At 36.3% G+C, this 23,270-nt stretch overlaps 1 protein-coding gene across 20 annotated transcripts in view; it reads left to right on the top strand.

Moving 5' to 3' along the window:
- PAK3 (p21 (RAC1) activated kinase 3) overlaps positions 1-23,270 on the top strand; it is a 281,213-nt gene that overhangs the window by 173,741 nt on the left and 84,202 nt on the right. For 17 of the 20 annotated variants that reach the window (XR_004952810.1, XM_036226629.1, XM_036226631.1 and 14 more), the window contains 3 exons: positions 17,289-17,389; positions 21,624-21,668; positions 22,823-22,976. Coding sequence is in view for 19 of the 20 variants with exons in the window: in XM_036226629.1 (XP_036082522.1) it covers positions 17,289-17,389; positions 21,624-21,668; positions 22,823-22,976 (300 nt within the window). In the remaining variant the exon portion in view is untranslated. The remainder of the gene's footprint in view (positions 1-17,288; positions 17,390-21,623; positions 21,669-22,822; positions 22,977-23,270) is intronic. The other 3 variants (XM_036226636.1, XM_036226634.1, XM_036226633.1) reach the window with 1 other exon arrangement.

A 23,270-nucleotide genomic window follows, 5' to 3' on the forward strand; every position in this document is an offset into this window, starting at 1 on the left:
ATAAGAAAAAGAATAACAAAACACTTTCCATGTAAGGGATCTGTGACCATGCAAGAGGAATTTTTCAAGACATGTTTTCAGATACTGAAAATTTTTTTTGTCAGGAGCAAGGGAAGGTTTGAGAAACTTATAGTGTACCATGATCTGGAGACCAAATCTTATGTGACGGTGGTGCTGAAGAAAGAAATGCTAGACCCTGCAGTGTTATACCCATTACAACTACAGAAATAGATTAAAGAAGAGGATTATGTGCCTGACAAATCTTCAGTGCTGTTGAGACCATCGTGCTTTGTTCATCCCTTGAACAATCTTACTTGCCATTTTGAAGAGCAAGAGTCAACTGATGCTAACATGAGATCAGCAAAAACAGAGAAGCTGATATTTCTGTTTTGTGCCAATATTTCAGGTGACTTCATAGTGAAACCATTACTACTTTACAGAAAACTATGCTAAAATCTTCTCAAAGGAAAAAAAAACAAGTTTCTGGCGTACTTGCATGCAAACAGAAAAACCTGATAATTCCTTCTCTGCTTAAAGAATGGTTTAAATAGTGCTTTCTTGTGGAAATTCAAGGCTATTTAAAAGAAAAAAAAGTTGAATTCAAAGTCTTGCTGATTCTTCACAGTCCTGTTTGCACCTCAGATGCATTTGCCCATGTACATTCTAATGTTATGGTTGTCTTTTTAACTAGTCTCTTGTCTCAGATCCTCAGTCCCTTAGATCAGTGTTTGATCTAGTCACTCAGGAAGACTTATGCCAATTTAACTTTATTGTTCAAAATCTCATAAAGGTTCCTCTGCGGAAGATTCTAATGAGATTCCTATGCTATAACTAATGCTGTAGTCCTAATAAAAGAGTCATTAGCTAGTGTAGCAGAGCCTGTCATTAATGTCACCTGAGAGAAGACTTGGCTAGGTATGGTAAAATATCTTTCAGCAATCCTTCCTGAAGATCAAAAAAAAAAAAACTTTGGATCAAGGAGAATCTATGGATGTTGATGAACATTGGGTGCAAGAGCAATCGTTGGCTGAAGTTCAGTCTTAACCTGTTGACACTAATCCAAGTGATGTGATGCTGCTAGAATATGATTCTCAGAAAACCTCTAGTACCCCAGAGGTTATTATCATAAGTGATAATGAAAATAATTAGGAAACTATGGAACTGAAACAGCAGGAGCAAATGTTTTAGAACAAGATTAAAACCTACCCAAGAAAGTGATGAAAATTGATCCTTTTACATGTCAAACTTTACCTCTTCAAAGGTTGTGAGATATAGCATAGTTCTATAAAGAGGTGCTACGATGCCTTCAAAAATATTACATTGGACAGAAATCATCTTCAGCAGAACTTAAATCATCCAGTTGTGACAACATGGATGGACCTCGAGATAATCAAGCTAAGCAGAATAAGACAGACAGAAAAAAGTTGAAAATCACATGATATCACTTATATGTGGGATATAAACCTAAAAGCAACAAAGGAACAGGCAAACAAACAGAGACTCATGGACATGGACTATAGATTAGTGGTTACTAGAGGATAGGGGGTGAGGGATGGAGGAGGTAGACAAGGTAAAGGGGGTCAAATATCTGGTGACAGAAAGAAATCTAACTATGGGTGGTAAACACACAGTGTAAATATATATATATATATATATATATATATATATATATATATATATATATATATATATGCCTTACCGTTAAATTGTACAGATGAAACATTGGATTTCGTTAACCAATGTCACCATAAAAAATTAATTATTTTTTTTAAAATCATCAAATAGTACCATTTAATGCCATTTCTGGAGAGCTGATAAACTGCCTTCTGCCAAAGCTTGAATGATTTCATTGAACTCTATAAAGAGGTGCTAGGAGTCTTTTTACACCACATTGGGAAGAAAGCAGTCTCGGAAGGGTAGTGACCTGTGCTAGACAGCTGAAAGTCTGCCTTCAGACAAAGCTCGAATTATTTAATTTGAACTCTATGCAGAAGTGCTAAAGTATCTTCAAAAAAGACTTGAGAAGACAGAAGAAGAGCCAAAGTCATTAAGTCATACCACCTAAATTCACTTGCTTGATAGGGATAAAGCCAAAAGCTAGTTGCTACAATTACAGGATTGCATTTAGATGACCCCAAGAGCATAGAGAGCCATAATTTGAACAAACAGTGCACCTCTGTTCATTGCTTCACTATCATCTGTGTTTTCCACTGCCATAATGAATGTCAACACCTCTGGAAATCATCTCAGGGTATAAATGGAAACTATGTAGAGCCTATCTTTTTTACTAATTTAAGCTATGTAAACTCTCATTCAATAATATATCATTGTTATTGTTTTGCTTTACTATGAAAATTATGCACACACACTTATTTATTTATCTATTTATTTATCTATCTATTTATTTATTTATGAGGGTTTTCAAAACTTCACCTGTAACCTTACTTCCCCACTCTTTTTTTTTTTACCTCCTAAAATCTGAATTTCCTCAGCTGGACTTTCTTACTTTTGGAGTCATTTAAGAATCTGACCCTCATAGGTAAAGAAAGGTTGCTGCTTCTATGCTTCTGCTTTTTGGTGACTGCTTGGGTTACACTATAATCATTCTTGAAGAATGTAAGTAGCACTAAACTTGAGTTCTCGAGACGTGGGTTTGAGTCCAGCTCTGCCACTGATTGTGACTTTGGACTAGTCACTTACTTTCTCTGAACCTCAGTTTTATCACCTGTTAAATGAGGACAGTACTATGTAGCCTACCTCACAAGACATTTTTGGTAATCAAATGTAATTCTAAATATTACAATGCTATTAAAAATAAATTTTAGAGTGCTTGATAATTGTAAGGTGTTATTAGATTTGCATCATTCTGGACCTTACAAAGAAACAACCAAAAAACTAGATTTTAGAACTCTTGTTTCTTTAAGTAACTTTGTCTCTGTCTAGAATTTATATGTCAATTATAGAAAATTAAAAAAGAAAATTAAAATTTCCCATAATTACACAAGCCAAAGATAACTAACTGGGTTAGTATTTTTTCCTCTTAGATTTCTTTCTTCTCGTCATAATTATTCATCAATATTAAAAAAACTTGGAAAATAAATACAAGAATATAGAAAAAGATGAAAATCAGCCATATTCACAGATCTCATAAACAATGTTAACATTTTGGTGGATTTCTTTCCAGACTTTTTTATAGCTATAAATAGACACATTTTTACACAGTTAAGATCATAATATATGCAATTTTATATCCTCAGAGCATGGAGCCATACATAACATTTTTATCATGAATATTCCTCCATTTTATAAAATGTTTTCATAAATATAATTTTTGATGATATTGAATATTTTATCATATAGTGGCAACAGTGGCATCATGGTTTATTTAACCATTTCCTTTTGTTGGACATTTGGAGCCCTTTCCAATTTTTTGTCATAAATAATGACACAATGTCTATTTTATTAGTTAAATGAAAATAATTGTTTTGGTGAAAGCAGAGATTTTGTTGGTTTTAAGAAATCTCTAATAGCTACATTTCATTGAACAAATGGAACTTCAAGAGACAGATAGAAACAAGTAAGAAGTAGTAGATACAATTTCAAGATTGAGAATCTGTCTTTGCTGGAGACTGTTCAATAATGAGCTGAATCAGGGTTTTAGAGCAAATGAGGAGAGACAGTCTACCGCTATTTTATGATACTTCACTGTAGAAAAGTTTTCAGAATTTAGATCAGGAAAAAGACTTCCTGAACAAGTGGTTTGATTCATTTTATGTATCCTGAAAAGTGTGAGACTGATCAGATTTCTCTTTTGTTGGCTACTAGAAAGCTTGGAGCCAAATGTGTGGCCCATGCATAGTACTTATAATGGGACTTTATGGTAGGTATACACTTTGTATTAGCTTTCTTGTAGGCTCCATTTTATATTCCTACCATTTTTGTTCCTTTTACTCTTATCTACTTCAAATTTATGTTATTACATTGTATTTTGTATATTCTTATAAGCCTTCTGATATCCATTTTGGGACAAGGTAGGGAATAAATACATGAATGAAGAAATAAATACATGGAAAAATTACATGAGTAAATAAACCAAGATGACAAAGACAATGAGGGAAATGAATTTGCCAGGACTCTGGAAATGGCATAGTGCCTCTAAAAATAATCAATGTTAAGAACTTGACTTGGAAGAACATGTGGGAAAGAAGCAGATGAGGCTGCATTTGGAGGTCACATATTTTGTGTGATGTCTGTGTCTTCTAAAGGGTGCTTATGTGTCTTGTGCTGTACTTGAGCATCAGGTGTGTTTCAGAGGACATGAGATGTTGTGTGAAGGGCCGTGTCTTTAGAAAGCATTCATGTGCATTTTTTGTGGGGAATCCAGAGGTATTTGGGAGCTGATGACCCTCAGAAGGAAGAGAAATCCCCTCTTCCTAGAGGAGTATTAGGGGATAATTGGTCATAAGACAAATAGGAAGTAATCTACCATTTACTGACTGATCTACCATTAGCTCCTGGATGCTAAGCTGTATACCAGGCACTTTACATGTATTGTGTTTTTAAATCTTTACTGCTCTGTATTATCCTCTTTTTACAGAAGAGGTAATTTAAGCTCAAAGCAGTTATGTAGATAGCCTAGCGTCACATAGCAGATGATGGAAGTCAGAAGTCTCCCAAGTCTCTTGGACTCCAAACTCTATGCTTGTTCTACTCTATCACACTACCTTGCAACGGAACAAAGGGCATAGGTGGGAAACTTCATTCCTAGCATCCAAAAGCCAACAGTGGCTTTCATTTCTCCTTAAGAAGATGACACTGTGATTTGAAACATTTCAATTTCAGAAAAGGGGACTTTTTTTTATTACCGCTCAGAAAAAAAAAAAAAACTTTTTCATTTTTTAATGATGGTGAGAAGATATTCATGACAATAGAGATTGCTAACATTCGATTTGGGTGTGTTGTGGGTTACTTTTGGTGTGTATACTTTACAGGTTTGCATATTACTTTAGAAAGTTGAAGCTCTAAATGAGTTTGCTCATACATGTGAAAAAGTCCTTAAAGTACCATAAAGTTTGTTGTTATTTTGCATATATGTTGTTCTAATCCCTAGAGTATGTTATCTTCTAGATATGCTACATAGCAGGAAGCATTACTGTGCAACAATTACATTAAAGAAGACTCTCAGTTATCCTTTATGGTTTTGTTAATCAAATGCTTTGGTCAATGCACATTACTAACTTTAATTAATGGACAATAAAAAATATTTAGTGTGATAACTAGACTGAACAGTATGCAATCTTTCTTCAGTCATGCTGAAGACCTTTTGGGAACTCGAAGTAGCTCAAGGTTATTATTGTACCAACAATGAATGGGAGTCTCAATTAATTTTGGGTTCTGTTATCAGAATGCAAGATGTCATAGAATATCTTGAATGATGTTTATATTGTTCTTGGCTCTCCAAATGTAGCCCATACAGCTCAGTGAAGAGTGTTCTTTGTAGATCATTCCACTACCCTTTAGAAAGCCTAAAGGACATGACATCTTGCTTGTCCTCCAGAGTCAGTGCTGTGTCCCAAGAGAAGAGTCCTCTGCACTGCTCCTTTACTCCTAGAAATCCCCTGTGGTTGAAATGGGAAGAAGATTGGATAATGATGCACTCTATCTACTAGGGCCTGTGCTTCCACTTCAAAGCCAATAAATTGGGAAATTAGGCACAAATATGGTAGTCTACTAAAACCAGCAGACAGTTATTTCAAGGGAAGTATGGAATGAAAGATTGGGAAATGTATACTCTAAAGGAAAGAAGTAATAGTGACAAATTGAAAGAAAAAATAATATTTAAGAGGGAGGTTAGGAGATGGAGAAGATACAGGGGATGGAGGAGAAGAGGGGAAGACAGAAGAGAGTTGAATCAAACATTAAAATGAAGTATCAAAAGGAGAGTCTGCTAACTAAGGGATATGAAGTTACTTCCCTCCTTAAAGCAAAAGGTCCCTCTTTAATTCTCTTAAACTTGTGTTCTGTATAATTACTTATCTATATGATCAGATGTGTCTCGGTTAGGACATTGCCTCATATTTTTTTGTTTTTTGTTTTCAAACATTTTCCATTGAAATTGTTGCACATATGAATTGGGTGTAAATGAGAGTAGAACCAGTGTATGATTCCTGGAAGGAGATGAGCATTGAGCCAACTTCCTAATGATTTTCCAGAATGATCACTGTTGCTGAATGTTTTTGAAGATGATACTGAAGGTGATGGCTTTCTACATGAGTGAGTGGGGGTTGGTCACTAGATGGGCTCACATGGGACTATCATTTCCTTTCCCTGGTCATCTTTATGGAACATGCAACCTATGAATTGGGCTTGTAGCTGTTCTTATTGAATCAGGTATCACTTTGAGTATTTTTCTATACATTAAAGGCTGTTACTTTATGGAAAGCATATATTATTTCCCATAGTCACTGAAGACTTGGCAGAAGATATGGGATTAATATTTCACCAGAGAGAATAGAACTAGACATAAATTCCAGATATGCTGATTAGATACTATGAATTGCGAAGGGTGAAATTTTCTAGGTTCTCTTTTGGGTCTCTCATGGCTTTAGCAGGTCCTACCTGAAGACAAGAGAATGGGCCTTCCCAACTATATACTTCTGGGACTTGCTAATGTAATGAAAGATATAATAAGAGCAATTCAGTTTAATCCTTTCTTGGTAGTTATATTTCTAAAGACTTCACTCATAGGATGAAAGTTCTGGGTTTAAAAAGTGGTTCTCCAGCAAACACAGTCACCCTGTTACTAAGTATTTTGCTAATGAGATGATGTATTTTGGATTGCAATTATATGGATATTGCTGTGTTCAAAGTGCTTTCACATCAGTTGCCTCCTTCAAATCTCCTATGATGGAGGCAAGGGTTATCTCCAATTTACAGAGGAAGACAGAAGTTTAAAGAGATTAAATGACTTCCACCAAGTTGCCCCACTACTGATAAAAAGTAGACCTAGAATTTAGATTCCCCCAACTTTTATTCTGCTTGCCATAAAATGGGGAGTTACCTAACTCATTCTGAAAATAGGTTTTATCCAATGGAATGTGCAAAAATGAAATCTTTACAGAAGCTGGTGAAACCTAACCCATTTTCTCAGTCAGCAGTTACAATGGTAGTCATACCTTTATCTTTACAAGTTGTTCCTCCTGAGGGCCTCACTTGCTAGCAGAAAGTAACAGCTTTTGTAAAAGAAAAAAATCATTATTTTCCCTGATTCCTGTGTTATTTTTAAGCTTTGAAATATTTTTCTATTACAAAAATATCTGATGCTTTTACAATTAATATAAGATAATATATAATATGAAAGAACTGTATTAAAATAAAACATGAGTCACCTTTCATCCTTTCTCAGATTCATTCATAATCCAGTATTTAAAGATTTGGGTCATTTTTTCCTCATTTAATAAGCACCTATTTCCTTTTCTGCCCAGAATTAGAATATATTTTGCTCAAGATGCTAGATTTAAGCCAGAAATATATTTGCTATGTAGACTTTTTAAATATTTTACCCAACTTGCACTGTCAATTTCTTTAAAGTCTTAGAGCCAAGAATAAACTCTTTTTATGCCTAACTTTCCATTGTAATTACCACATGTACTTTGAAGTATTTCTATTGGGAAAAATAAATTTGAAGGCCCAAAAAATGACATATTTCTACAAAAAAATAGAGGAAAACTAGAGAATTGATTTCTTCAAGTGTAAGAGAAAATGTACATTTTATGAATCCAGGAGGTAATAAATTCCTGTGAGTTCCTTCTCATAATATGCCCCCAAACAGAATATTTGTAACTGTTCTCAGATACTTATTTTCACCCAAGTATAAGGCTTCAGAAAGCTTCCTTCTAGGGGGTTATGATACAGTATGCTCTCTGACCCACATGTCAGAAGATGGAGCAAGTACATAATTCACTTTTCTGGTAGTTAAGTAGACATTAAGACATTTTAATTCTTAAAGGCCACAAGGGCAGCATTTTATAAAAGATTGTTGTGAGGCATTGACTAGCAGTGAATTAGAAAAATCAATGAACCACTGAAAGTACCTGTCACCCCCACTAAAGAGTGATCGAATCACTAAGGGTCCTCAGTTGGGAAAAGTGAAGGTTGCCACCCATAGGAGGTGGATGGCCCTTTAATAATATTTCTCTATCCTTACAACATGCCAAAGCAAAGCTCAGGAATATTGAGATGAAAAACAGACATTCTAGTATAATGGATCTCCAACCCAGCTATTGTCACTGTTCCTGGCTGAAATGGCCCCTATATCTGCACAAGTTGCTTGGCTTCAGGAACACAGTACAGAGTACACCTAAGCAGGGAGAGTGGAATAAAGTAAGGAAGAGATAGAGAAGGGCTTCTAGTGTTAAGCTACAGGTTGTGGGACAAGCGTACCTTCCAGGAAAACTTCAACCTCAGAAACTCTAGTATAAGCCTCCTAACAAAATATTTTATTAGAGTTCCTTTTATCTCAAAGGACTTCATGGAAGATCACAGGATAGAGATATATGTGCAACCAACCAGTGGATAAATATGAGCTGCATGCTAAATTTGAGCACAGATCTAGTTTATTAGCTATCTCAGTTTAAAAATCAGATATAACAAAATTGGATGTTAACATAGCCAATGTGCTGGAACATGTTTTATTAAGTTCATTCAGAAAAGATTTGTGCCTGCTTCTTATGTGCCTAGCTCTAAGCTGAGTGTTGTGGGGAATACTAGATATAAGATAAGTTTTCCTGTCCTCAGGTAATTTTCAATCTAGTAACAGAAATCAGACATACACACAGTTTAAAGGAAGTGCCCAGTAGGTGATCTTAAAGGCAACAGATACAGTGGCAGAGAATTCTTGTTCATCTCACCCCCACCATTCATTTTCCTCCCTAGCCCATGTGAAATAGCAACCATTTTGAAGCCTGCCCCCACCATGGTATGTATATCTAGCAGCACATAGCTACCTGACTTATCTTCCAGAAAACATCTTTTCTATCATATCAACCATCTGCTCAAAAAACTTTCCCAGTACATTCTTTATTACTATCTCCAAATGCATCTTCTTCCTGATGTCCAAAGCCATACCCTATCTATTCACCCTGTCTTCTTCTTCGTCAATATGTATATATATATATATATATATATATATATATATATATATATATATATATATCTCGCCAAGTTTTGCTTCTCCTGTTTCTTCTACTTCAGATACCTTACTCTTTCCTGCTTATCCATTCTTTATGACCCATCTCTTTAGTCTCACCTCAACCAATAAGCCCTCACTGTCCAACACAGACTTCTATGATCTTTTTTTTTTGACATGCTAAAGCATTTATACTCTGTTCTTCAAAATGAGCACCCAATTTTCTTTGGTGGTATCAATTACTATCTCATTTGCTCAGCTTATTCCCCCAATTAGATTGCAAGTTTGGAATATTAAGTTCCCAATGAGTTATCCAGCATAATCTATCAGTACACTGATCTTCAATTCTATATTACTTGTTAACTGACCCACTTATTGATTCAAAGGGAAGGAAGCTGGAACAGTAGCAGGAGGGAGTTGGTTGTGAAATGCTTGCTGCTTAGAACTAGCCAGCTTATGGGCTTTTTTCTTTGGAAAAAATATTTCTGAATTTAAAAAGTGCTTTATATAATATTTTGATTTTAGCTTTCTGAATTAATGTGGCTTTAAATGTCACTTTTTTATGCCATATACCATAACTTTGAATGCCTTCCATTATTTTTTTTCAAAAATGATTATTGTTCTGTGCTTTCAGGCTAAATTTATATAGGAAAGCATTTCTCTATGACTGTCCTTATTCCTTTTCGTTTCCTGCATGCTCTTTTTTCAAGGAGCTAGAAAGTGTTCTAAAAAATAATTCTGGACATGACAATATGACATCCAATGAAAGGCCCAACAAAACTCTCAGGAATTTTAGGGGAATATGACAAGTGGAACTCCTACAATAAGGAAGACTCAGCTGACAATTTTCTAAAATGCTTTCAGAAGGCAAGCTGAGCTCCATCCAGGGATTTCAGCTGAGGGAGAATTGTCCGTTTTGCTGTACCTTGAACCTTGCCCATCTGTGTTTCCAATATATGGTTTTGAACCCAAAGTGGCAACTAGGGAGAGGTGTGCCTGAATGAGTCATCCCTGCTGTTGGGGAAAAATAGCAACAACGCCACCAACAATTTTAACAACTACTCTAAAACACATCCTCTCACCCTCAGCCTTCTTGCGGAACCTGGATCATTGTCTCTTCATCTGTGAACACATGATGGCAAATAGGCATGGCCTGTCTCCATATATTGGGTCTCATTCCATCTAATGAAGGACAATCATTCATTCATTTGTTTATTTGCTTATTCATTAAATACTTCTTGAATCAGGTACTTTGCTAAATTGGGTGGGGGCAGAGGCGGATAAGTCCCACTTCCTGCCTTTTAGAATTAGATTGCCTAGTTAGGGACATAGACAAGTTTAGAGTTTAGTGTGGTAAGTATAATATAGAAATGAGCACTGGGGGGGCATCTATTCAAGAGTGAGGAGATGGGCACTTAGGGGAGGCTTCCTGAAGGAGGTGACCACTGAATTGAGGTGAGTCTTAAAGAAGGAATAGAGCTATTCATGTAATGGATAGGTGGCATTTCAAATAGAAGGAGCAACATTTTAAAGGTAGTAGGCATGATACACTATTAGATGAGGTTCTATGAGTACAACTACGTAGTCCAGAATAGCTAGTGCATAGAGTGGGAGTGGAAAAAGTGTGAGTGGAGCTGTGGAAGTAATTGGGGATTGAATCCTAGAGGGCTTATTTATGTCACGCTAAGGGCTTTGAATCTGATTCTGAAGGCAATAGAAAAACATCGAAATAGAGAAATGATAACAGATTTGTGTGCCAAAACATCACTCTAGCCACAGGAGAAGAATGGGTTTGGGGATGGGGTAGTGGAAGGACACAAGTCTGGCTGTTTTCAAATGATAATGGCTTGGCCTCAGGGCCAGTATCAATACAAATAGGAGAGTACAGTACAGGAGGAATATTTAGGAGGAAGAATTAATAGAACTAGGCAACTAATCAGAAGGTGGGAGAAGCTATAGGAGGATGAGAAAGGGAACTCAAGGAGTTGTAGCTTCTTTTAGGTGGGGAAAGGCAGTGGAGAATTGGTTTATTGTTGAATGCCTATGAGGCATCCAAATAAATGTGTTAATTGGGCAGTTAACTCCAGGGGGTCAGAGCACAGCAGAGAGGCCAGGACTGGAAATACACATTGGGAGTCACTAGTGTAATGGTGATTGAAACCATACAACTAGGTAATGTGACATAAGGGAGAGGTGTGATGCTAAGAAGAGATGAGGACCTAGGTCAGCTCCTGGGGAATACTATTTAAGGAGTCAATAGAAGACTCAGAAATGTAGAGATAGACTGGATAAGTGTTACACGAAAGAAGATAGGGAGGGGTTAGTTCCACGAAGGTCGACAATGTCAGTTTTGACAAAGGTCAACAGGACTGAAGTGACCATCTTGAAGGAGAAGATTAATTTGTGATCTCAGGGACTCATTGCAGTGATTTGAGAAGTAAGGGATAAGGAAGTCTAGACTGCCTTTTTAAGAAGTTTAAGCTAAAAAAATATCCAAGTGACTCTAGCAGCTAGAGAAAGATGCAAGGTGGCAGAGGGTTTTAACTTTTAAGGACACAAAGATCTCCGCATGTCTTTTGAACCAAATAGGAAGTTTCAGTAGAGAGGGTAAGATTAAAGATATAAGGAGAAATAAGAGATAATTGATGAAGAGAGACCCCTGGTAAAGTGAGAGGGACTGGAATCTATAGCTCCGATGGAGGTATAAACCTCAGGCAAGGAAGGGACACTGCTTCCAGTGAGATGTGGGAGGAGAAGATGTCACTGATAGAGATACATGCATAGGAGTGGGAGAGGAAGTAAAGTTCTGAACTGATGGCCTCCATTTTCCTCATTCAAGTAGGAGGAATTTTATACACTGAAAGTAAAGGAGGAGATGATAAAGCAGAAGTTTGAGTGGTAAAATTCTGGAATATTCAGTAAGAGGAGTTGGAAAGGAAGCTGGCAAGGGCCAAGAAGAATATTGCCAAGCACAACTGATGAATCTATGGTCTGTGAGCACCAATCTGCATAGCTGAATGATTTTTTTTCCCCAACAACTCTCAATAGTCTCAGTATAGCAGCGAAGGTTTTATGATTATTTTCTGTAAGAGTAAAGTTTTGCAAGACAATTGCAAAAGAAGATCAAAGAGTGAGTTTCCAGGGCAGTAGCTTAAGAGCAATTTAAATGATGGGTCATAGAGTCTGGGCCAGGAGGAAGCTGAGAAATTGGCTAAAAATGGAGAGGTTCAGGAACTGGAGGTTTTGTTGAGATCAAAGAACAGTTAAAATAGGAATAAGGCTTGAAAGTGAGAAGCCTAGAAGGATAGGAGGCTGGGCTCAGAGATAACAGGTTGACTATTTCAGAGAAAGGGTCATTCTGGATAATGCAAAGGCCTGGGGTAGCTGTGATTCTCCACTCTATCTGCACATCAACTATGGAGCTTAAAAAATTATTTTCCAGGTCCCATACTCAGAAATCCTGACATAGTAGGTTCTGGGTGGGCCCTAGACATTGGTATTTCATGGAACTCTATAAGTCATTCTGATGTGCAGCCCTGGTTGGGAACCACTGGTTTAAAAGGAGGCCATGGGAATTAATGTATTACAGAAGTAGAAGGAGGGTTAAGTTCATTAGAGTTGAGGAAGGTCAAGGAGTTGAAAGGGTGTGAAAGAGGTTTCCATTTATGTATTATATTCTACAGAATAGTAGCAGCATTGAGTGTAGGAAGAAAGATTGAGAACCAAAGTCCTCAATGGATGTGGGTACCTGACCAGAAGTAAATGGCAATAACCTTAAAAGGAGAGGATTTTGTAGGCATATGCAGTAGTACTGACCTCAAATAAAACAATTTGGAATTAAGGGAAAAACTCTACCCTTCCTCATTCCCCCAGGCCTAAAGACTCGGGATGGGGAAGAATGAACAGTGTCCACCAGGATTATCTGAGGAAGTGCTACCCTTGTCAGATAGTACGATTTAAGTTTTTTTTTCTTTTCAATCCTAGCTGCTTAATGAAAATTCTTGAGGAATTTCAAAAATGAAAGGACCTTGGGTCTATCCCAGACTGAATCTGAATCTCTGGGGGTGGAGCTTTTAACTCTCTCTTTTAAAAAGTTTCTCCGATGAGAGTTATGCATAGTGAAATTTGAGACTCTAAGGCAGGAAGTAAAGAGGGCATTTAATGAAGAGATTGAAGATGCAGGGGGAATTTGTAATGGATCAAGTTCTAGCACTGGAAGAAGTGTGGAAAATTGGGGTGGGACATATAGAAGAGGACATATGACTAGAGGGACCTTTCTTTCAAAGGTAGTGGAATGGATAAAGATGTTAAGATGAGAGATAGGAAAGATTAGCTGGCCCCTGGAGTTACAACCAGAACTCATGTACACCTAGAGGATCCCAAGGCCAAACGTTCTTCGTTCTTCGCAGTTGTTGTCTAATCAGCAATTCGTGGCCTTTGTTCTAGGTTCCAAGAGATTATGGGTGATATGTTTAGAAAGGAGTACTCATTTGATCTTCTGCTCTCTGCAAAAACCAACCCAGAGTTGATCAGGCTGAGTCTTATCCCAAGATTCAGGTTAAGCTGAATTTTAATATAAATGACAAATGCTCACAGAGTTTTCTGGGGGAGATACAGGCATTGTAGTGTTCCTTAGAAAAAGGTTCTCATCTAGGCTCCATTAAATCGCTAAACATGTACTAAAGACCACTGCTCAAATATATTGAGATGTTTTGTTTTGTTTGATGCAACTGAGTAATACATAGTGTAGCTATTAAGAGCTTAATTTCTGTAACCTCAGTTGGAACTTCAGTTCAAATCCTGACTCTGACACCTGCCAGCTATATAACCTGGGTATGTGGTTTAACCTCACTGAGTCTCGTTATACTCATCTATAAAATAATAGTAATGCAATAATAATACAGCCTACCTTATAATAATGTGATTAAAGAAACTACCTTAGAATCGCTTTGTATGCAGTGAATATCCCATAAATGATGATTATTAAGTGTGCAGATATAAGGCAGGTGCTAGAGAATGTGGGAATGCATAAGATACAATCTCTGCTGTCAAATACCTCAAATTTTAGGTAGAGAGGTATGTAAAGAAGAAATAACAATCCAGTGTTGATAGGTGTCAAGTTCAGAGTATACACTGGGTAGTTCTATAGGAGCATGAAGAGAGGGCATTTAACTTTGTCTGCAGAGGGAAGACAAGAAGAGACTTACTAAAGGAGAGAAAGCCCATGAGTGAGTCTTCAAGAATAAAAACTAACGGGAGTTATACACACAAAGCAGAGAGCGGATAGTAAAATGTAAAACTTTCCAGGCCTTGGCTTAGCATATGTAAAAGCTTGGCAGTAAGAGCAAAGCCAGCAGGGGATGGACAAAAATAGTGAAAAGGATTAAGAAGTACAAATTTCCAGTTATAAAAGAGTCATGGGAGTGTAAAGTACAGCATAGGGAATATAGTCAATAATATTGTAATAACAATGTGTGGTACCATATGGGTTCTACACTTGTATGGGTAGTCACTCCATAAGGTATATAAATATCTAATCACTAAGTTGTATATATGAAGCTAATATAATATTGTATGTCAACTGTAATTGAAAAATAAAATTTAAAAATAAAGAAAAACCAGCAGTTTAAGGGAGCATGAAATGAGTATGGGACTGTGGGGTCCATGGCAAGAATAGACAATGGATAAATAAGATGGGAGCAGATCAAGCAGGCTCTTTGATAGCATGCTAATGAGCATAGACTTTTAATGTGTGGGTAATGGGGAGCCATTTAAGAATCTTAAAGGCAGGAATGTGTTCAGATTATTATATTTCAAGAGATTACTCTGGTTACAATATAATGAATTGCAGGGAGCAAAATTGGAGGCAGTAAAACCAAGTGAAAAATGCTGGTACCTTGGACTAAGATAATGGTTTGCAGGGATGAAATGAAGAAGATGGATTTTAGATGAGTTTGAGGTATAGAATAGAGAGAACTTGGTGACTGAGGTAGGATAAAGTAGGGGTCAAAGAAGCTCCTCAACTTGTGGTTTGGGCAGTTGGGTCAATGCTGGATTAAACAATAGTCAGAGTAAGCATAGTGCTTAAGGCCCCATAAATCAGGGTCACCCAAAATGTAGAAACATTAATTTTGGAAATATTGTTTAAAAAAAGAAAATTAATCATTACAGGAATATCAAAACTTTTTAGACTTCCTTATCTTTTTTATGCTTTAGTATTATTTTTATTTGAATTACATATCAGATGGGGAAGGGTCATGATCTTTTCATTACTTAGAGCCTCCCAAAGAAGAAGGAGTCTAAGGCCTTAATCTGATCTGGCTGGTTAGTGGTATCATTTCACTGAGAAACTGGACACTGGAGGAGGAGCAAGTTTTGGCATTCTGCCTCTGTTGTGCTTAGTCCCAAGCTAATTTGATGGCATAATTAGGCTGGTAAGGGACTGACAATCAGGCAGCCTTTTAGGGGACACTGTTAAGGCAATTCACAGTGCTGGATTACACAATAGAGTAAGCATTGTGCTTAAGGCCTCACAAATCAGGGTCACCCAAAATGTGGCAACATTAATTTCAGTTATAGCTCAGTTCAAGTGGAGTGCTTATATCCAGTGGAGTGTTAAATGTGTAGCCAATACTAATGGAGAAGTAGGGAGAGCCTATTTGCTGGCAAGAGAGATCATGAATGCAATTTGATATAACAATTGCAGACATAGATTAAGCTATGAGTTCTTAATCTGGAGTCAAGAGTAATTTTGCACCTCTGAAGTTATATGCAAAATTTTGCAGACATATATAGTACATTTCTATGGGCAGAAGTTCTACAGGTTCAGATTTTTCAGAGTGGTACCATGAAGCAAATAAAACTTCTCCATAGTTCCTCACTTGCCTAGGATTCTTCCAAGGCCCTAGGAGGAGCCCTAGCAATTTTGTGTTGTTTTTACTTAAAGGAAGCTTTTCTTTCAAATTACATAAAGTGTCTTGTCCCACAAAATCTAGGTCTACTTCCTGCTAACAACAGATTAGGGAATTACCCAACATGAATTAGTATCTTGAAGTGGATGCCATCTAAGATGAATGATGCAAAAATAGGATTGCAAAAGGTCAAAGAATGTGCTAAGAAAGGCAAAAGAAGGAGAAGCAATGCCAATCAAATAAAAACTGATCATGGTGGAAGCAGGAGAATCAGACCACATTGTCAAGGAAGTAGAGAGATGGTTAGCCATGTCCAAAATGAATGGGAGATCAGGAAAGAGGAAAAATAAGAAAATGACGACAAAACTAACTAGGGTAACTTGAGTCGAGTGACAAAAACAGAAAGCCGATTGTTCAGTCTTGCATTTGTGAACAAGTGAAAATGGTGGTTGAACAGTGTGAATGGTAGCTACAGTCCACAAACATGCAGGAAGATAGAAGTACCAACAGAAAGCTCTGAACTTCACCATTCAGTTAAGCTGCTATTCATCAATAAATTAGGCTCACTGTAAAATGGAATCTATACTGAGGATAAGTTAGATGGCACATATGTATTTTTCAAAATGGGTCCTAAATGTGTTCTTATTGAAACAAAACCAAGAGCTTATTATGACATGATTCATAATGTAAACATGTAAATGATGGAAGTTTTAGCTACTTAATGATTAGCTATGGTTAACATGAAAGCAATTCATAACACTTTTATAGATAGCATAAACAATTTCCTTTTCTATTCTTTCTAATAGTAACCCTTAGCTTGATATGTGTGTACTGAATTTTTTCTTTATTAAGTACTATTTGATTCAGCAAAGCCAGTTAAACACAATACACCTAGATACCTGTTGGTTACATCATTATACTAGTAGAGGACATAAATCAGTTTGACTGAAGGTTTTGTTTGAGTTGAATTTTTAAATTTGGTAAGTTATTTAGATATAACATTTTCCATCAAACTCTCATCAATCCACTTCTGCAAATAAAGTTATAATTTCCACAGTTCAGTACTGCTAAAATTGTGTTGAAACCAATTGCCTTTCAACTTTGTAACTGTTTTTGATGAACCTAATTTTACAACTTCTGGATGCCAAAACTGTATTCCAAATAAATATATGTTAACATTTTGCCTTTAGCCAATAAGAAGAAAGAGAAAGAACGCCCAGAGATCTCTCTTCCTTCAGACTTTGAACATACGATTCATGTGGGGTTTGATGCAGTCACCGGGGAATTCACTGTAAGTAAGCTCCTTATTTTGTTTTGTAAGCCATGAAAAAAATCCTTTATGAAAATGCCATGTCCCAAAATGTCAGACTTGAAGTTTAGGATGATTTCAAGTAAGATGGACTTTGCCTGGACAATCGCAGGTGGGACTAGAAGATGGTAAGAGTGTTGGCAAAATTATTTTGTCCATCTTAAGAAAAATGGCTGATAGCTGTATTACCTTCAAATTGATTGAAAATGTTAGTTTACCATGGCACAGGAGAGGTAGCCCTGGTAGAGACCCTGCTTGAGTGAGACTATTCTTTATTATTTGAGGTGAATCAGAGAATCATTGACTTAACTTGGCCAGTGAAAACAATCCATCTGGATAATTCAGGCCTTTCTTTGGAACCTGGATTACCCAGATTCTTTAACCACACTAACCCAAAACTTCTGTATTGACCTGTTCTTCCCTTTGATTTCAAGAACATAACTATTTTTAGGCTTCACAGGTATATTTTGTAGACATTCAAAACAACAAACCCCATGTTTCAGGGAGAAATATTGATGGATAGATTTGTACAATTTAGTGGTTATGTACCTCCTCCATATATAATCCAGAAAAAAATGCCATTAAGAATTCTCTAGAAATATCATAGCTATATATCCAGTCTTTCTTTGAATATTTGTAGTGCTCAAGTAGCACAGAAACTCAGATCTATATTTTATACTTTTCTTTTTAAAGATCTGGCATCTTTTTTTTAGATAGATGAAGGAAAAATTGTGGCTAGAAATATGTCCCCAAGAAGATCAACTATCTTTTTTTCATACTAGTAAGGAACTCAGTCAAAATGTGTATTCTGAGAAATTTTGAATGCATTCAGAAAAAAAAATCTTTAACAGAACTGTCACCATCAATTTTTTGGGGTTCTTAAACCAGAGATAAGTGTTGATATTCAATAATTGAATTTTCTGTTTCAGAACATTGTAATTAATGAGTAGACTCTGTCATATGATTAAGTGAAATAAAAAAAGAAGGGATAAATTAATTGGATTTGCAGAAGCAAACCATGTCTCTGAATCGACAGCCAAATTATCTTACTTTTTTTAAATTCTGGAAGTAAGCAATATGAGAATGAAATGAAAACTTACATCTTAGCCTTGTAAATTGATGTGAGTGATTATTTCTATGTTCTCAGTAGCAAGGAAAGTAAAACATTAATAAGTACTGACATTGATAAATTTCAGTTACTGGTAGAATTCAACCAATTTCATCACTGGAGTCAGATACATTATTCAAATGGCCTTGAGTTTGAGCCTAGTCTCTGTTCTTTACTATATTTGAGAATATCTTCTGAGCTATACTTAGGGAATATAACCTTACTGTCACCACTACCACTACCATCATCACTATCAAAAAATAATAATTTTAATAAACTGAACAAGTCTAAATTTCTTTAAAAATCATATTGGCTATTTTTGACATTTGTAACAGTAAAAGCACATAAACTTTATAAGTTCTGTCTAATATCTCTTCCCTTTTTTATTTTATGAACTTTATCTTTCTAGTTTTTTATTTTCTGTATGCTTTCCTTCTAAATTTCTTGTGTTTTATCGTTGTCATTCCATATATTTCTTTTCTTTTTTTCTTTCTCTTTGCTTTTTGATGTGAAAGTTTTCTTCTCTACTGTTCTCCTGTGACATTCTGGTTCCTTTTTTTAAAAATTTTCTACATTTTCCAACTTACTTGACATATGATTTCTACCTTTAGCTCTTTCTTGTTTCTTTATGGATTCTGAATAGAAATAAAGGAAAGTAAATCACCATCATCTTCCTAACTGCAGCCCAACATTTTTACTTTTCTATCAATTAGAGCCTAAAGAACCAAACAGGGAGGGCAGGGGTAGGATATGTGATTGTGGAAAACAGTTGTGGAAAACAGTTTAAAACAAATGAAACAAACCAAACAAAACCTTGTCCCTTCCTCCCAAAAACCCAATTTGAAATAAAACAGCTTCTTGGATGCAGTTAATTCTTAGAAATCCACTGGGTAAATAGATAAGACACAAGCTAAATATGGAAATCTGATGTACTTTATCATTATCTTGATGATCTTTTGCAATTAATTGTCCAAACATTATTTTTAAAGATGTCAAATTCTGTATTTTTATACTATCTTATGATTTACATTTGCTAACTTTAAATATATAAAATGATTAGCTTTTAAAAATCATTTTATTGGTAGAATTTAAAATAGGTTCCTGATTCCAAAGTAACAGTAATTCATTGTATTTGTGTGCAGAGGGAGAGGGCCATTTCACTAAATTTAATCATTGCAGTTGTTTAGGTTGAACTTTGATGAATTCGTTGAACTGCCTAGTTCAGTTGTCTTATAAGGGCCTGTTATTTTGAATATTTGGACACTGATTTGATGTGTTGCTTGGTGATTATCCTATGGCTAATTGGCCCATATAACCTTGTACACCTGGGTATACACTTTGACCTTGAGCTTAAAATTAGGTTTGGAGGTGAGATTTTTGGTATTAAACTAATACAAGTTCTTACCCTTTACATTGCCATTTTTGTCCCAAATACTTCAGAATTCCCCCTTCCAGACCTCTAGACCCATGATGGTCACTTCAAGTCAATCAGAGGGAAAAATGGTATGAGTGATATACATTATCATTTCTTGTGATAAGATAAATGCTTGGCATGTTGTATCATGCTGCAATTCTCCTGGCCTACACTGGACAATCCCCAGCTTGACATACATCTCATCGTTATTGTATACATGGCCAGGCATTGATACGTGCTCCTGCTTCTGATGCTCACACTTCTAAGTCTCCATTAGCTGTTTAACTTTTGGAATTTGTACCTCAATTTGGAGTAATGACATGGTGTTCTGATTATGTGCCTTTGGGTATACATTCAAATTTAAGTGTCAGGTTTCATTTATTAACTGGTTTATTTCAACTTTAAAAAAGAAAATAGAAATTATCTCAGCAGCGTAGTTATGTGGTAAGTATAGTTGTCTGGAGGATATTCTGCAATGGACAGCATTTTTTCGGCTGTCTAGTTATCACAAGACTATCACAAAAGTTTAAAAGTGCCATGAGAATATTTAATAACTACGAATATTCTAATGATTATGGTAGTGATCGTGCCAGTGGTGTCTTCCTTAGTGGTTATGTACAATTATGTACAACTCATACCTGGTTTTAAACACTTAATAATTCTATTGACCATTATAGTATTAACCAAATGCTATTAATTGAACTTAGAATCAGAACTGGGATCATGATGCATGGACTCCTGAGTTCAATTTTTTGGCTTAAGGCGTTAGCATCAAATTGTGTGATGAATGCATGTAAAAGTGTTATTTCATTGTGTTTGGAGTAACCCTAAATGCTAGGAATCAAAGACCTAAGTCCCAAATCAAACCAGTTGGGTCAAAGCATGTTTCTATAGCATTGGAGATGATACCTTTATTTACATAAAGCGGTAACCTTATATCTGATCTTATTTTGTGGGAATTGGTACTTCAGAACTGCAGAATTAAAATGGAAATCATTCCTATATGGTTTGAAGTGAAATGGTTTCCCTTGCCCTGGTCTGAATGTCTAAGAAACTCAAACACAGAGTATGGCTGTGTGGGAAATCCTCAATCTAGTTTTTCTTTAAGCCAGCCATGACTTGAACTACAAAGTACAGAAGAATCACATCAATGAAAACAAATGTTAACTTCAACATCACCATATAGCCATCCTTTGAAATGTAGCCATACAGGCACTTTCAATGTGAAACTAAAAGTGCTTAACCAGAATTGGGAACTGAAATTTGTAAGTTCATCACATGGCCATTGGCTACCTGTGATCACCCAGTTATAAAAACAACTTACAAATTATTGTTGAAGCTACTCATGATACCATCCTTTTTCCCTCCAAATTCATGTTTTTGCCTTTTAGTAATTTCTCTAGTCATTTAATGTTAATTCTTATTATAGCATATTTATGGAGGAAGCATCTGGCTAAAAGTGGAATTATGCATCCAAACTTTGGAACATTGTCGTTTTCTCTGTTTTCTTAAATCTGTTGTCCTCTAGCCTGTCGTGCCCCTGATTTGGTTAATATCTCCCTATTTTCACAACTGCCCACTGTAGATGGGATTACCGCCCCATTCAGACCCATTGGTTTCATCTCCTCCCACCTTCTAAGTTGTCCCACATCTGTTTTAACTTTCTTTTCTTTCTTTATTTACGTCCATTACAGCCAGATCTCTATGGCTCACAGATGTGCCCAGGGAAGCTCCCAGAGGTGCGTCACAGGCCCAAAAGAAGCTTGCATCAAAGTGCTTCTTTGAGATGTCATAGCACTGCAGCAGCAGGTTCATGTGTGTGCAGTAGAGTTGTTGCTTGGCTTATCTCACTTTTTTGTTGTCATTCCCAAACTCTGGAGGCCCACGTCACACATTGTTTTGCCGAGACTTCATAGGACAAAGCCACATAAATTGTGTCTAGATGCACTTCAGGAATAGTGTGTCTGTTTCTCACTCCAAGTTGCTCTTGGAGGTTGGATAATTATGAAATGGGGACATCTGTAGGCTGAATGGATAGGAAAGAATGCTGAATGCTCAATGCAAAACTAACCTCTCTGTGTAATTTTTGAAATTCTCCTTGATTAGATTTATAAATACTCCCTCCTCTCTGCTCTAAATGCTTCAGATTATTGCAAATTCTCACAAGGCTTTGGCATGGTTGTCACAGTCCCCAAGTTCTTCTATGTTGCCAGTGAATGAAGTGGGGAGGAGGACATGGAGGGAAGAGAGGAGAAGGCTGCAGGGAAAATGCCCAAAGCAGCATTAATGTTAATGTTACTATTTAACATCTCAGTGGTTATTGTGTTCCTCTACAATTCTATTTTTGTCTCCTCTCAATCCACCCTTTTATTAAAGCTCTAGAGCCAAAAAATTATATTTTACAATCACAAAGTATGAACTGACCAAAGGTGAGGCTTTCCTTTTATTCTAATTACAACATGTCCAGAAACAGCTTGTTATTCCAGTCAAATAAAATCTATTGATCTGCACTATACTATGCTGTGCACAAATTTAGAGAAGTCTTGCTATGTCTGCCCTGAGTCACCAGAAAAAATAAGCTAAGCTGTAAACATCATTTCATGGATGAGCAGAATTAATATGGAGGTGATTTTCATGTGTTTTTTTTTCTATCACAGTCATACTCCCACCCACCCTTTTTTAAGTTGGATCCTAGTTTTACCTATATGTTTTAATTAGAAAAGAGAATGATTGCATTATTAAGTTACTAACTATAAATCTAGAGTGTTACTTCAGTCTCCCAAGTGTAATCCTACAGGTAGCATGGGCTTCTTGGTGAAGAACTTTACTGGAACAGAAAAATGTAGCTGCTGGATGTTCTTATCTACCATTCTTTCCCTTTGGTTGTCTACAGGGAATTCCTGAGCAATGGGCACGATTACTCCAAACCTCCAACATAACAAAACTGGAACAGAAGAAGAACCCACAAGCAGTTCTAGATGTTCTCAAATTCTATGATTCCAAAGAAACAGTCAACAACCAGAAATACATGAGCTTTACATCAGGAGGTAAGAGTAAATCTAGGGTATCAAAAAATGAAAAATAATTCCAATCCCAGAGCCTCAGGATTAGAACAGGATGCCTGTAGGACATTTGATATCATCTCTAGTTCCTTCTCACAGTGACTTCAACAGATGTAAACCAAAAGATGAGTTGGGAGTTGAAGTTGATGTTAGGAGATTTACAGTGCTTGGAATTTTAGAAATGAAATAAGGAAATTGTCCAGTGAAGCAGTAGTTGTCAGTTCAAATCAGCAATCACAACTGTTCTGTCTCTTCACTTGCATGAAGATACTCAGTTAC

This window comes from Rousettus aegyptiacus, unplaced genomic scaffold, assembly GCF_014176215.1.
Source record: "Rousettus aegyptiacus isolate mRouAeg1 unplaced genomic scaffold, mRouAeg1.p scaffold_m13_p_9, whole genome shotgun sequence".
NCBI classification, from domain to species: Eukaryota; Metazoa; Chordata; class Mammalia; order Chiroptera; family Pteropodidae; genus Rousettus; species Rousettus aegyptiacus.